General features: G+C 45.0%; 1 protein-coding gene across 1 annotated transcript in view; it reads right to left on the reverse strand.

Moving 5' to 3' along the window:
- Window positions 1-1409: 1409 nt before the first annotated feature.
- The window catches only part of LOC115462256 (bifunctional heparan sulfate N-deacetylase/N-sulfotransferase 3-like), a gene marked incomplete in the record, with an annotated part of 197607 nt that continues 184316 nt past the window's right edge, over window positions 1410-14700 (reverse strand). The window contains 1 exon segment of the mRNA XM_030192266.1: window positions 1410-4204. Within this exon segment, the coding sequence (XP_030048126.1) occupies window positions 4085-4204 (120 nt within the window).

Here is a 14700-nt window from a genome sequence, read left to right on the forward strand (position 1 = left end):
CAATAAATTTAAAACATATCAGGGAAAATATTTCTTCACTCAACATGTAATTAACCTCTGGAATTCATTGCCAGAGACTGTGGTAAAAGCAGTTAGTTTAGCAGGGTATAAAAAAAGGTTTCAATAATATCCTAATTGAAAACTCAACAAGCTAATATTAGAATGGACTTGGGGGAAATCCACTGCTTATTTCTTGGAGAAGCGGCATAAAATGTATTGTACTTTTTTGGGATCTTGCCAGGTATTTGTGACCTGGATTGGCCACTGTTGGAAACAGGATACTGGGCTTGATGGACCTTTGGTCTTTCCCAGTATGGCAATACTTACGTACTTAGGATTCTGAATGGAATGTTGCTACTCTTTGGGGTTCTACATGGAATGTTGCTACACTTTGAAATTCTGCATGGAATCGTGTTATTCTTTAGAATTCTAGAATCTTGCTACTCTTTGGGGTTCTAGAATCTTGCTACTCTTTGGGGTTCTACATGGAATGTTGCTACTGTCTGGGTTTCTTCCAGGTACTTGTGACCTGGATTGGCCACTGTTGGAAACAGGATACTGGGCTTGATGTACCTTTGGTCTGTCCCAGTATGGCAATACTTACTTAGGATTCTGAATGGAATCTTGCTACTCTTTGGGGTTCTAAATGGAATGTTGCTACACTTTCAAATTCTGCATGGAATCTTGTTATTCTTTAGAATTCTAGAATCTTGCTACTCTTTGGGGTTCTAAATGGAATGTTGCTACACTTTGAAATTCTGCATGGAATCTTGTTATTCTTTAGAATTTTAGAATCTTGCTACTCTTTGGGGTTCTAAATGGAATGTTGCTACACTTTGAAATTCTGCATAGAATCTTCTTATTCTTTAGACTTCTAGAATCTTGCTACTCTTTGGGGTTCTAAATGGAATGTTGCTACTCTTTGGGTTTCTCCCAGGTACTTGTGACCTGGATTGGCCACTGTTGGAAACAGGATGCTGGGTTGATGGGCCTTTGGTCTGTTCCAGTGTGGCAATACTTACTTACTTAGGATTCTGAATGGAATCTTGCTACTCTTTGGGGTTCTACATGGAATGTTGCTACACTTTGAAATTCTGCATGGAATCTTGTTATTCTTTAGAATTCTAGAATCTTGCTACTCTTTGAGGTTCTAGAATCTTGCTACTCTTTGGGGTTCTACATGGAATGTTGCTACTGTTTGGGTTTCTCCCAGGTACTTGTGACCTGGATTGGCCACTGTTGGAAACAGGATTCTGGGCTTGATGGACCTGCGGTCTTCCAGTATGGCAATGCTTATGTTCTTATGTTTGATGAATGTTACCAGAAGTACATACCAAATAACCAAATGACTTCTGAAAGAATGACCAGCACAAAAGACTCCTTTTTTCCAGTCCAAGTTTATTCCTCCACATTACAGGTATCACGCCACGATCAGAGTAATGTCTGTTAAAAAGAAATCTGAGAAAATAATTTTCAGCCATTTTCATTCAATGTGAATGACAATCTTACTGCTAGAAACATTGAAATCAACTATTTCATGTCTTCCTGAGGAAGTTCAATGTATTTAATCAACAGAAAGTGAACTGTGCCTGCTGCCTTTGAACTGATGAATAAAATGTTATGATGGACAGAATAATGTGGCCAGTTACAGAGCAGCTGCGTCTAGACAGGGTCTCAGCCACGCCAAGCAAGCCTTAAACACCATGTAGACTTCTCATTTTAGATTTTAAAGGACTACTATAACTAATGGAAGTAAAATAAGTGGAACACTGTAGGGATGAGTCAGTAAAAGTCCAAGTAAAAATTTTGTTAACATTGCACACTACAAATGTAGTTATTGCCCTGGTCACTAAGTTACTAATATGAGACAGTGCTAAAGGAAGCATTATGGAGAAATTCCCCTTGTTAACCAGCCAAATATGTGAGGGATCCTTTTACCTCCTGACACCAAAAAAGCCCCTCTGAGTTGACTATCCCCCCTTTCCACCTCACCATGGTCTCACTCATTGAAAATCCCAGGCCCTGATCCTCTCTCTAAGCTCCACAGCTCATAAGTAGATGTTTCTGAAAACCCTGCAAAGTCTTCGCCATCAGGAACACGGGTCCCTCCTGCAGCACTTCTCCATGTGCCACTTTGCTGTGCATGAAACTAAGGATAGGGGAAGGGGCAGGAGCATTGATAAGCCCCTCAGTCTTATGTAAAAAGTTAGTATGCTAGAACCAATTCATATCTAGTCTTGAGATGGTGTTACGTTTATTGGAGCCCACTGGCCTGAGTAGATTTAGTGGGGGTTATTTATTAGGGTAGTATTTAACTGAAGCCCTCATTATTTGAATATTAGGCATGTGCCTGATACTAATTTTCAGCTTGGATGTTTGCATTCTCAGTTTAATACAGGTTTTCACCCATTCTAAATCGTTGGAGGCCAGGTCTCTAATTAGCGCATACTTTAGGAGTTAATAACCTTTAGTGACTCGGCCCATAAAGATAATGAAGAAACATACATATTTCTATTTCATTGCCACCCTGGGTCTTTCACTCTTTTTCTGGCTTTCTTTTCCTGTTCATCTGCTTTTCTGGGTTCTCAGTTGTCTCTGACGACAACAAGTCCTGCTTCACTTTGATCTAATCTTTGGTACATTTGCCTTGTCCTTGCATTGTGCTTCAAGCAGCTGTGTGAACGCTGGAAGGACAGACAACATCAGCCCTAGTACTGCTCTGGAAAAGTAATGTTATACCTTTGCCTGGATCAAGGAGTGATAATAAACTTGGAAGAGACAGCACCAAGGAAAACGACAGTTTTGTAAATATCATACTGTCTACTAGAAACATTTTAAAAAACAAAGTCATAGCTAAGCAGGAATATTTATGTATACTGCCAAGCACCATATTGGAAGCCTGGATCAAACGTCCCATGCAAACAGCAACAGAGCATAGTCCCAGCAGCTCCATGCCACACCCAGAAGGATTTCACTCTACGGCTGTCTCTTAACTTTCTGTTCCACTTACAGTAATCAGCTTTGTTATTTTAATGATGGACTAGTAGATCCACTACCTTCATTTCCCATCTGTTGTCTTTTCCACAATGTTTCTGTAAGCAGTTATATAAAATTCAACTCTTCTACATCAGAAAGAACTTGTCCTGATTTGTGATGTCTGAATGTCTGGATTAGATTATAAATTGCATGGGAAGGGACTCAAGTGTTTCTGTATAATGCTAGACATATCTCTCAGCACTACAGAAGTCATAAATTAGCAGTAGGAGCACTTTTCATTGGTTTCCATACGTGTATCAGACCAATCTGACAGAGTGTGCCTTTTCGATTATTTCTGGGCACAGCATCCTTGTGTTACATATTTGTTCTTTGTACCACTCTTTCTAGGCATTATCTTACAGGTACAACCAGGAATATGGTGAGAAGACAAATGAGAAGCCACATCGTTACTTTATTGAGATAAACGCGTGAAACTGGACAGTTGCATAGCTGGTTCATGAAGATAATTTATCAGCAGTGGGTGGTCGTTCTTATGTGTTTGCTACAGCCACATGACCCAAAAACCAGCAAGGGGAAATGTCTTAGCCCCCATTGCTTCTAACCAATGCAAATGTCCCCAACATACATGTCAACATCATGACAAAAGCATCTTCCATTCCCAACTCAATGGGTAACTCCTGGAGACCTGGAACTGCTGCTGTGATAGTGAAGAAGATCAGATTTCCAGTTACTGTAGACAGTGGAACCAGTGCTAGGGAGGCTGGATTTCCAGGTCTTCTCTTTCATTGTTATGGTGTGTTACACGGTTCCTGGAGACTTAGGGCTGGTATTGGCACACTGAAGATCTGATTTCCAGTACTTGTCTTTCACTGTCATATGCTACAGAGGTTTTGGAGAATGTAGACTGGTGGACTCAGGAAGACTGGATTATCAGTCCTTATCTTTCAGTGCTATTTTCATCCCACCGCTGGAAGGGAGATTGGATTTTCAGTCCTTGTCTTTCAGTTCATTATAAAGAACCTGAAAATGGGGTGGTGCGTGGGCAGTACAGTGCCGGGACACTGAACAAGTTCCAGTCTGTTTCCTGCTATCTCACGTTCTGTAGCTCCTGCCTCAGCCATGATGGTAAAGGCTGTCCCAGTCTGTGTAAGAGCTTGGACAGTTCCACATTATGGTCTTGGTAATATTTGGATAGAAATACTCTGCACTGATGGGATTGAGGTTAGAATCAGAGAAAAAAATATTAGAAGTTAATCCAGACACTGCTAATGAATAAAACTCCCCTTGCATTTTAGTTTGTCTTATTTCTCAATGTTATCGCATTTGCTACAGTTAAGTTGTAAATTACACAGGGGCTGATTCACTAAGATTCTTCTCCCCTCAAAGACACAGAGGCATATTTTCAAAGCAACTTAGACTTCCAAAGTTATGTTGAGGGGCATTTTTGATATGACATCTAAGTCGGACTTTGGGCATTTCGCGCTAAACGTTCCAAATCCAAATAGCAAATGTAACCATTTTCAAACAAGAAAAATGTCTTTTTTTTTAAAATGTCATTTCGAATAATGTTTTGTGCTTTGTGCGTTTATTATTTTAGGTCACTTTCGAAAAAAAATGCACAAAATCAAGCCATTGGGGGGATGTAGGAGGGGGCCAACATTTTTAGAAGAACTGGTCCCCCAGACATCCCAGGAGAGCAAGGGGTACCTTGAGGGGCCACTGCTGTGGACGTCATATAAATGCTCCCAGGTGCACATCTCACCTTTGCTCCATTATCTTGACCCTTGAGCCCTCCAAAACCCACTACCCTCAACTGTACACCACTACCATAGCTCTTATGGGTGAAGGGGGCACCTATATGTGGGTACAGTGGGTTTCTGGTGAGATTTGGAGGGCTCACAGTTTCCACCACAAGTGGAACAGGTAGGAGGAGATATGGGCCTGGGTCCACCTGTCCAAACACACCACTCTTGCTGCTCTAATGGATCTGGCTGTAACATCTGAGGTTGTCACAGTTCTACTCTTATTCACAATTTTTTTTTCAGGTGGGAGTGGGTGAGTGAATACTGGGGGAGTAAGGGAGGGTCATCACTGAGTCCCTCCAGTGGTCATCTCATGTTGTGTCTTATTCATTATAAAAACATGCTTAGACCAAAATGTTGACGTTTTTGCCCTAGACGTTTTGGTTTGGTTCCGTTATGGCTGTGAAATATTGATGTGTTAGGCATGCCCTAATCCCGCCTTAGAAATGCCCCGACACGCCCCCTCGTGATTTGAACGCACTGCAGACGAATTGCATAGACAAACGTCTGCAAAATAGGTTTTAGAAAGACCAAGTTGGATGTTTTGAGAAGAAATGTGACCAAATACTGCTTTATGACACTTTTTGGATGTTTGTCTCTTTCAAAAAATGAGTCCCTTAAGTAATTTATGGATCTTTGTATGTCTAAGTGCTTTGAAAATGAGTCCCACGGTGAACTGGGCCCTTAACTGTTATATACCGGTATTTCAACAATTTACTATACCACTCAAAGTCAGGCATCTATGTATTTACTAATCAAAATTAGGGATGACAAAGAAAGACTCATACCATCAAATACATAAGAACACAGAAAGTTGAAAGTTACAGTTCCTTATCATCCTGCTAGATCAGTCCAATGGGTTGAGTCTCCCTACCAGCAGATGGAGGTAATGATACTGACCTGTTCCAGGTATAAGGGCTTGTGCAGCCTGGAATTCTCCAGTATTTCTCTACCTCCAGCAGATGGTGTAGGTTGGTTTGGTGTAGGAGATCCCTGGTTCGGGTCTGACTTCCCAGGATATAGTCAATGACCGGCATCCTAAGTTGTATCCTTGGGCCAGTATTGCTGCTGGGGTTCAGTCCATGTTTTTATCCCAGTTAAGCTCAGAGGAGTCTCCTTTTGCAGCCTTAAGCTCTAGCCTACAGGCTCTAGCTTGGTGTGGCTTAATGGCAGCAGTTCCCTTGGAGCCCTTGCCAGCAGGGAAGGGGGGGGGGGGGTTGGGGGGAAGAGGGTGTGTGGATTCCCTTACCCCTCACCCTGTGCATCCCAGCAGTAAGACAAAAATGGTTTAACTGGCTATTCAGCTTTATTCCCTTAATGAATGTTAGGGGACTAAAGTTGTGTAAAGCAAACAAACAAACAAACAAACAAACAAATAAACAAAAAACCCAAGCAAACAGAAAAGCAAACAAAGCCAGACATCTACAGCATAGTGGAAAGCAATGCTCCGGCAGCCTTTCAGTCAGCAGGTAGGCCCAGAGTTCCTGGTAAGATTGCATACCCAGGGGGCGTTATGGAACCTGTGGGAGTTAGCTGCTGTGATGGATCTGACCCCATTTTGGCCCTGATGACCTCCTGAGATCCATCTTCCAACATGACCACGCTGCCTGTGGCACTACAGATTTTAGTGAGAAGGGTGGCTATCTTGATGTCATCCCATCATCTTGTGGAGAGCGGGTCTAGCAGGGTAGGGGAGTGGATGGGCCCTCTATCCATCCATCCATTCCAGCTGATAGGGTCTGGAGGTCTCTCCAAGGGCCCTGGACTTTGGATGGCTTTGAATGTTAAGCAGGTTATGGTGGGGGGCGTTATGCATGCAGGATCCATGCAGTTGGGGTCCTGAACTTTAGTGCAAAGAGACATAGGCAACCAAGTGGGAATTTGAAACGGAAATAGAAGCCCTTCCTGCTTGTGTCTCTCCTGTGGGAGGCGAATTCCCTAGAGCTGTGGGACTTCTCACTGGCCAAGGCAAAGGACTCTTTGGTGGGCTGGCTGTTCTGGCACGAGGAGCTAGATGAGCTTATTGAATTCAGTGACCAAGGTACTGTGTATTTCATCATCCCAGGTGGAGCCAGCAGATGTGGACACCATCCTCCAGGACCTCTGGAGTCCACCTAAGGCCTTCCCACTGCATAGGGCCCTCTCCCAGATGGTGTTGTCTGAATCAGAAGCCGACCAAAAATGGCCCCCCAAACCAGCCTCCCACTCCCCTCAAGAGACCCCCCCCCCCCCGGCCTGCCCACCAGCTCCACCTGCCCTTCCCTTCCTTGTCCCTGTAGGTCCTCTCTGGGCCTACCTTCTAAAGGCCCTGGTGGTCTAGTGATTGACTTCTGTGGGGCAGGAGCATCCCACGTTACTCCTGCCCCCCCCAGTGGCTCTTTGTTCAAAATGGTGGATGTGTTTTCCAGCAGCAGCCTTGCGAGATTGCTGTGGTTAGATTCAAATCAGTTCTTACGCATTATTTCTGTTTCTTAGTTGTTCATCTCTGAAATAGTCTTCCTGTCTACAGTCATCATTTGAAGGACTATTTAATTCACACAGCGTTCTTAGCTGTTAAGCAGGCTAGTATAATGGAACAAAACAAAAACGTTGGACGTTTTGGTCTAGACCTGTTTTATTAAAAGCCACAAATAGTGCCCTAAATGATCCCCCACTGGTCACTAGCCCCCTCCCACCCCAAACATTATGATTAAAACATTATTTGCCAGCCTCAGATGTTATAACCGGGTCCATTAGAGCAGCATGCAGGTCCCTGGAGTAGTCTAGTGGTGGGAGCACTACACTGTAGACAGCTGGACCCAGATGGAGTCTGGATTGGGGGAACAATATCTGCCATCTCCTCAGTGTTGACCACTGATGTGAATCTGCAGAGGTGTGGAGTCCATTTCCTGAATCATGTTGCACAAGATTAGCGCTCTATTTTGGAAGTGTCATGGCTTATCAATAGCTTGGAAGTAGCGCTGCAGAAGTTCCTGTCTCTGTTGAAAGGAAAGGCGATCTGGGTGGTGGCTTACATCAGTCAATGAGTAGGGGCTCTGACTGCTACAATGGCGTTGGAAGCTGGCTTGCTTTGCAGTTGGGCAGAGATTCCTCTCTTATCAATCTCAGCTGTGCAGATTGCATAGTGGAGAATGTGCAGGTGGACTTCCTCAGCTGGAATGCTGTGGATCAAGGGCAGTAGGAGATGTGGTCCTCTTTCTTTCAACTCATGGTTGGATCGCTAGGGCCTGCTGTTCTTCAGTCTAATGACTTCACATCAGAATACAAAGTGTGTTCAGTTTTTCAACTGCAGGAGAGGCTTCAGCTCAGCTAGGATTTATGCACTAGTGAAGCCCTGGCCATAGCTGGAGCCTGTTTCCACCCTGTCCCCCAATAGGGAGGATTCTCCTGGAGGGCCGCCAGGCATCCATACCTTGTGATCCTGATGGTCCTGGACTAGCTCCTTTGCCCTTGGTATGTAGAAGTGTGCCTACAGGAGTTTCAAATCTGGTATGTGGTAATGTGGACCTGGTTCTGCTTTGGCAGTAGCTGACTGGAGAATTCCAGGCTGCTGCAGCCCTTATACTGGTGATGGCACTAGAACAGTTCAGTATCTCTACTGCCATCTGCTGGTAGGGGGATTCAACCCATTGTTCTGGACTGAAAGAAAGGATATAAACAGGTATGAACAAATTTCCCTTTTGTTTCCAGACAATATGAGATAGAGTGAAGAGTAGTTGCAATTTTCAATCATTGCTGCATTTCATTGTCCAGATAATTTTCGCCCATGCATCCCCCTCATACATAAGTTAGTTTTACACTAACATAGTAACATATAGAGGGGCATAATCGAACGCGAACGCCCATTTGTAAAAACGTCCATCTCCGAGAACGGGTCCGTGAAGGGGCGGGCCGAATCGTATTTTCGAAAAAGATGGACGTTTATCTTTAGTTTCGAAAATACGGTTTGTGCCGGGCAAATGCATAGGATTTGGGCGTTTTTTGAGCTAGGTGTTTTCATTTTTCAGCGATAATTGAAACCAAAGCGCCCCAGCTCAAAAACGAACAAATCCAAGGCATTTGGTCGTGGGAGGGGCCAGCATTGGTAGTGTACTGGTCCCCCTGAGATGCCTCTATGCCAGCCTCAAATATCATTCCAAGCTCCATGACAGCAGTATGCAGGTCCCCCGAGCAAATTTAGTTTAGTTGGTGCTGCCCGGACCCATGCAGAGAGCAAAAATCGGAAGAAAAAAAAAACATGCAAGTGCAGTTGGGGACGTCCAAATTAAAAATTAGTAAAAAAAAAGGAGATTTGAACCAGCCACCTTCTGATTCCCAGGCTAGTGCTCTAAGCACTGCATCACAGAGTCAGTTGATTAGATGTCCTTCCCTTTCCATTTAAGTCCCTCCAAGTTTCTGTCAGCCAATCACAGCTGTTTAGCTGACAAGATTGGCTGACAGAAACTTGGAGGGACTTAATGGAAAGGGAAGGATGTCTAAACAACTGATTCATATGGTGCAGTGCTTAGAGCACTAGCCTGGGAATCAGAAGGTGGCTGGTTCAAATCTCCTTTTCACTAATTTTTAATTTGGACGTCCCCAACTGCACTTGCATGTTTTTTAACTGCACTTGCATGTTTTTTTTTTCTTCTGATTTTTGCTTTCTGCATGGGTCCGGGCAGCACCAACTAAACTAAATTTGCTCGGGGGATCTGCATACTGCTGTCATGGAGCTAGGGATGATATTTGAGGCTGGCATAGAGGCTGGAAAAAAAGTGTTTAAAGTTCGGGTTTTTTTGGTGGGAGGGGGTTAGTGACCACTGGGGGAGTCAGGGGAGGTCATCCCCGATTCCCTCCGTTGGTCATCTGGTCATTTAGGGCACTTTTTTGGAACCTGTTCGTGAAAAAACAGGGTCCAGAAAAAGTGTCCTAAATTCTGGCTAAAAACGCCTTTATTTTTTCGATTATCAGCCGAGCACGCCCATCTCTGCTCAGTCGATAACCACGCCCCAGTCCCGCCTTCACCATGCCTCCAACACGCCCCCGTCAACTTTCTGCGTTCCCGCGATGGAGTGCAGTTGGAAACGCCCAAAATTGGCTTTCGATTATACCGATTTGGGCACCCACAAGAGAAAGACGTCCATCTCCCGATTTAGGTCGGAATTTGGGCGTTTTTCTCTTTCGAAAATAAGCTGGATTGTAACATAGTAGATGACGGCAGAAAAAGACCTGCATGGTCCATCTAGTCTGCCCAACAAGATAAACTCATATGTGCCACTTCTTGTGTATACCTTACCTTGATTTGTATCTGCCATTTTCAGGACACAGACCGTAGAAGTCTTGCCCAGAACTAGCACCATTTTCAGGACACAGACCGTAGAAGTCTTGCCCAGAACTAGCCCCACCACCCAAACACCAGCCCCGCCTCCCAATCTCGGCTAAGCTTCTGAGGATCCATTCCTTCTGCACAGGATTCCTTTATGTTTATCCCAAGCATGCTTGAATTCCACTAGGAGAAGACTAAATTGTCAAGGTTGAATAGTTCAACTTGGGTTTGGTGCAGTAAAGCCCTTTGCCCGGGCAAAAACAAGTGTGATTTGGCTCTTGAGAATTTTGTACCTCCGGGTTCTCGTGAGCAGGAATCCCTTGTTGAGTACAGCTCTGACCTGGTGCCACAGGGTGCAGATATGAATTTATTGCAATAGTACTGCAGGGTCTATGCCAAAAGCCAGATGAGATGAGAATAGATGTAGTGATCTAAATATGTCTACCCCAGAGGTCAGGACCTTGCTGCACTGTTTCTCAGAAACAGACTTCCTGAGCAGGTGCGTCAAGTTATCTGTCCAATCATATTCAAATCCAGACTACAAAAATTGACTTGATATTTAGCCGGTCCAGCTAGTTTATAAGGATAAGCCAGCCTAATTTTAAATGCATAACGTACACGTTCAATTAATTTGTCATGCCACTAAATATATAACAGCCGCTTCTGCCTTTGTCCCTCTCCAACACTGGCCCCTTCTTCTATGGATAAAATGTGGCTGTTATTTGGATAAACTTTATGAAGGTCATTCTATAAATTGGTGCCTGGACGTACGCACCAATGAGTGGGGGGAGGGGTATGTGGGTTGAGGGTGGCAGGTGCCATGCATTGAATCTTGTCCTTAACTCTTAAAGCTAGATGTCTATTCCTTTTCAAATTTGGCCTTTATGTCTCATAACTTGCAGGTCTGCTGCCTAAAAGGAGGTGTTATTAATTATAAATTTTGATTTATAAAACAACCTTTCCAAAGTATGCCCAAGATGGATCAGAAAGCCAGTCTCCTAATGCAGCCCCCAAAATGACATAGAGGGGCATAATCGAACGCGAACGCCCATCTCCATGGGCGTCTATCTCCGAGAACGGGTACGTGAAGGGGCGGGACAAACCGTATTTTCGAAAAAAAAATGGGCATCCATCTTTTTTCCAGTAATACAGTTTGTGTCAGTCAAATGCATCGGATTTGTGCGGATTTGAGCTGGGCGGTATCGTTTTTCAGCGATAATGGAAACCGAAGGCGCCCAGCTCAAAAACGAACAAATCCAAGGCATTTGGTTGTGGGAGGGGCCAGGATTCATAGTGCACTGATCCCCCTCACATGCCAGGACACCAACCGGGCACCCTAGGGGGCACTTGTAACAAAAAAGTTAACTACCTCTGAAGTCCATAGCTCCCTTCCCACAACTCTACACCATTACCATAGCACTTATGCCTGAAGGGGGGCACCTAGATGTGGGTACAGTGGGTTTTGGGGGCGGTTTGGAGGGCTCCCATTTACCAACACAAGTGTAACAGGTAGGGGGGGATGAAGTGCACTGCACCCACTAAAACTGCTCCAGGGACCTGCATAGTGCTGTGATGGAGCTGGGTATGACATTTGAGGCTGGCATAGAGGCTGGAAGAAAAAGTTTTTAAAGTTCTTTTTTTTGGGTGGGAGGGGGTTAGTGACCACTGGGGGAGTCAGGCGTGGTCATCCCCGATTCCCTCCGGTGGTCATCTGGTCATTTAGGGCACTTTTTTGGGACTTGTTCGTGAAAAAAAGAGAGTCCAAAAAAAGTGACCCAAATTCGTGCTAAAAACGCCTTTCTTTTTTCGATTATCGGCCGAGGACGCCCATCTCTCCTCTGCCGAGAAACATGCCCCAGTCCCGCCTTCACCACGCCTCCGACACACCCCTGTCAACTTTGGCCATTTCCGCGACAGATTGCAGTTGAAGACACCCAAAATGGGCGTTCGATTATACCGATTTGGGCGCCCACGGGAGAAAGACGCCCATCTCCCGATTTGGGTTAAAATATGGGCATCTTTCTCTTTCGAAAATAAGGTGGATAGAGGCCCGTAAATACTGTTCTGAACAGCTCATCTGCTAGTGAAGTCTGGTTTCTCGCTGTGCTTTGCCAGGTTTCACAATTACTCTGTCCAAAGAATTTCATCTGGCTGTTCTGTATTCAGTACCTGTAAATCAGATGCTGCCCTCTTCCTCGCTCTGTCCAGTGTTTTGGTTTTTTAAAAAAATCTGTGTTACCTTTCTCCCCTGGTTTCTCTCCTTCTGTTCTGAGCTACTCTGAGACCTGTACCTTTTCCTCTCTTTGGTGAGGCAGACTGAGAAGAAGGATTGGGAGAGACACAATTTTGCCACTCTTCCCACCAGCTGCCCTGGTTATGCAGAGCTTGTTGGAAAAACAGTGCCATGAGGGGCAACAATAAGGATTTATAACCAAGTGGAAAGAGCCCTCAGTTCAAGATAAGTAATATTTATAACTACTACTACTACTACTACTATTTAGCATTTCTATAGCGCTACAAGGCGTACGCAGCGCTGCACAAACACAGAAGAAAGACAGTCCCTGCTCAAAGAGCTTACAATCTAATAGACAAAAAATAAATAAAGTAAGCAAATCAAATCAATTAATGTGAACGGGAAGGAAGAGAGGAGGGTAGGTGGAGGCAAGTGGTTACAAGTGGTTACGAGTCAAAAGCAATGTTAAAGAGGTGGGCTTTCAGTCTAGATTTAAAGGTGGCCAAGGATGGGGCAAGACGTAGAGGCTCAGGAAGTTTATTCCAGGCGTAGGGTGCAGCGAGACAGAAGGCGCGAAGTCTGGAGTTGGCAGTAGTGGAGAAGGGAACAGATAAGAAGGATTTATCCATGGAGCGGAGTGCACGGGAAGGGGTGTAGGGAAGGACAAGTGTGGAGAGATACTGGGGAGCAGCAGAGTGAGTACATTTATAGGTTAGTAGAAGAAGTTCGAACAGGATGCGAAAACGGATAGGGAGCCAGTGAAGGGTCTTGAGGAGAGGGGTAGTATGAGTAAAGCGACCCTGGCGGAAGATGAGACAGGCAGCATAGTTTTGAACCGACTGGAGAGGGGAGAGGTGACTAAGTGGGAGGCCAGCAAGAAGCAGATTGCAGTAGTCTAGACGAGAGGTGACAAGGGTGTGGATGAGGGTTTTGGTAGAGTGCTCGGAAAGAAAGGGGCGGATTTTACGGATGTTGTAAAGAAAGAAACGACAGGTCTTGGTGGTCTGCTGGATATGAGCAGAGAAGGAGAGAGAAGAGTCAAAGATGACCCCAAGGTTTCGAGCTGAGGAGACAGGGAGAATGAGAGAGCCATCAACAGAAATAGAAAACGGGGGGAGCGGGGAGGTGGGTTTGGGGGGGAAAATGAGAAGCTCGGTTTTGGTCATATTTAATTTCAGGTGGCGTTGAGACATCCAGGCAGCAATGTCAGACAAGCACGCTGAAACTTTGGTTTGGATGCAAGGTGAGATATCAGGGGTAGAAAGGTAGATTTGGGAATCATCAGCATAGAGATGGTAGGAAAAGCCATGGGATGAGATTAATGAACCAAGGGAAGAAGTGTAGATAGAAAAGAGGAGGGGACCAAGAACAGAACCCTGAGGTACGCCGACAGGCAGAGGGATAGAAGTAGAAGAGGATCCACCAGAGTGAACACTAAAGGTGCGGAGGGAGAGGTAGGAAGAGAACCAGGAAAGGACAGAGCCCTGGAATCCAAGTGAGGACAGGGTATCGAGAAGTATGCTGTGATCGACAGTGTCAAAAGCAGCGGAAAGATCAAGAAGAATGAGGATAGAATATTGACCTCTGGATTTAGCCAGTAATAGGTCATTGGAGACTTTAGTAAGCGCAGTTTCGGTTGAGTGGAGAGCGCGAAAACCAGATTGTAGTGGGTCAAGAATAGCATGTGAGGAGAGAAAATCAAGGCAGCGGCGGTGAACAGCACGTTCAAGTAATTTGGAGAGAAAAGGAAGGAGGGAGATGGGTCGGTAATTAGAGGGACAAGTAGGGTCAAGTGAAGGCTTCTTAAGGAGAGGTGTGACCACAGCATGTTTAAAGGCAGCAGGGACAGTCGCAGTGGAAAGTGAGAGGTTGAGAATGTGACAGATAAAAGGAATAAGAGTAGAAGAGATGGCATTAAGAAGGTGGGTGGGAATGGGATCAGAGGAACAGGTGGTACATTTTGAGGAAGAAAGGAGAAGTGTAGTTTCCTCAATAGTAACTTCAGGAAAGGAGGAAAGGGAATGAGGGGAAGGAGAGAGAGGGGAACGGACTAGTGGAGGGAGAGCTGGTGAGGTAGAGAAAGCAAGGTTTATCTTTTGAACCTTGTTGTGAAAGAATTCAGCAAGGGTCTGAGGAGATAATGAAGGGGGAGTTGGGGGAGGGGGCACCTTGAGGAGAGAGTTCAATGTGGTGAAGAGAAGTCGAGGATTAGAGCCAAGAGAGTTGGTCAGTTGTATATAATAATCCTGTTTGGCACGTAAAAGAGCAGATTGGAAGGAGGTCAGCATGAACTTAAAGTGTAAGAAATCAGCAAGGGCCCGAGATTTCCGCCAGAGGCGTTCGGCGGAGCGGGTACAGGAACG

Source organism: Microcaecilia unicolor, chromosome 2, assembly GCF_901765095.1.
Source record: "Microcaecilia unicolor chromosome 2, aMicUni1.1, whole genome shotgun sequence".
In the NCBI taxonomy this organism is placed as follows: domain Eukaryota; kingdom Metazoa; phylum Chordata; class Amphibia; order Gymnophiona; family Siphonopidae; genus Microcaecilia; species Microcaecilia unicolor.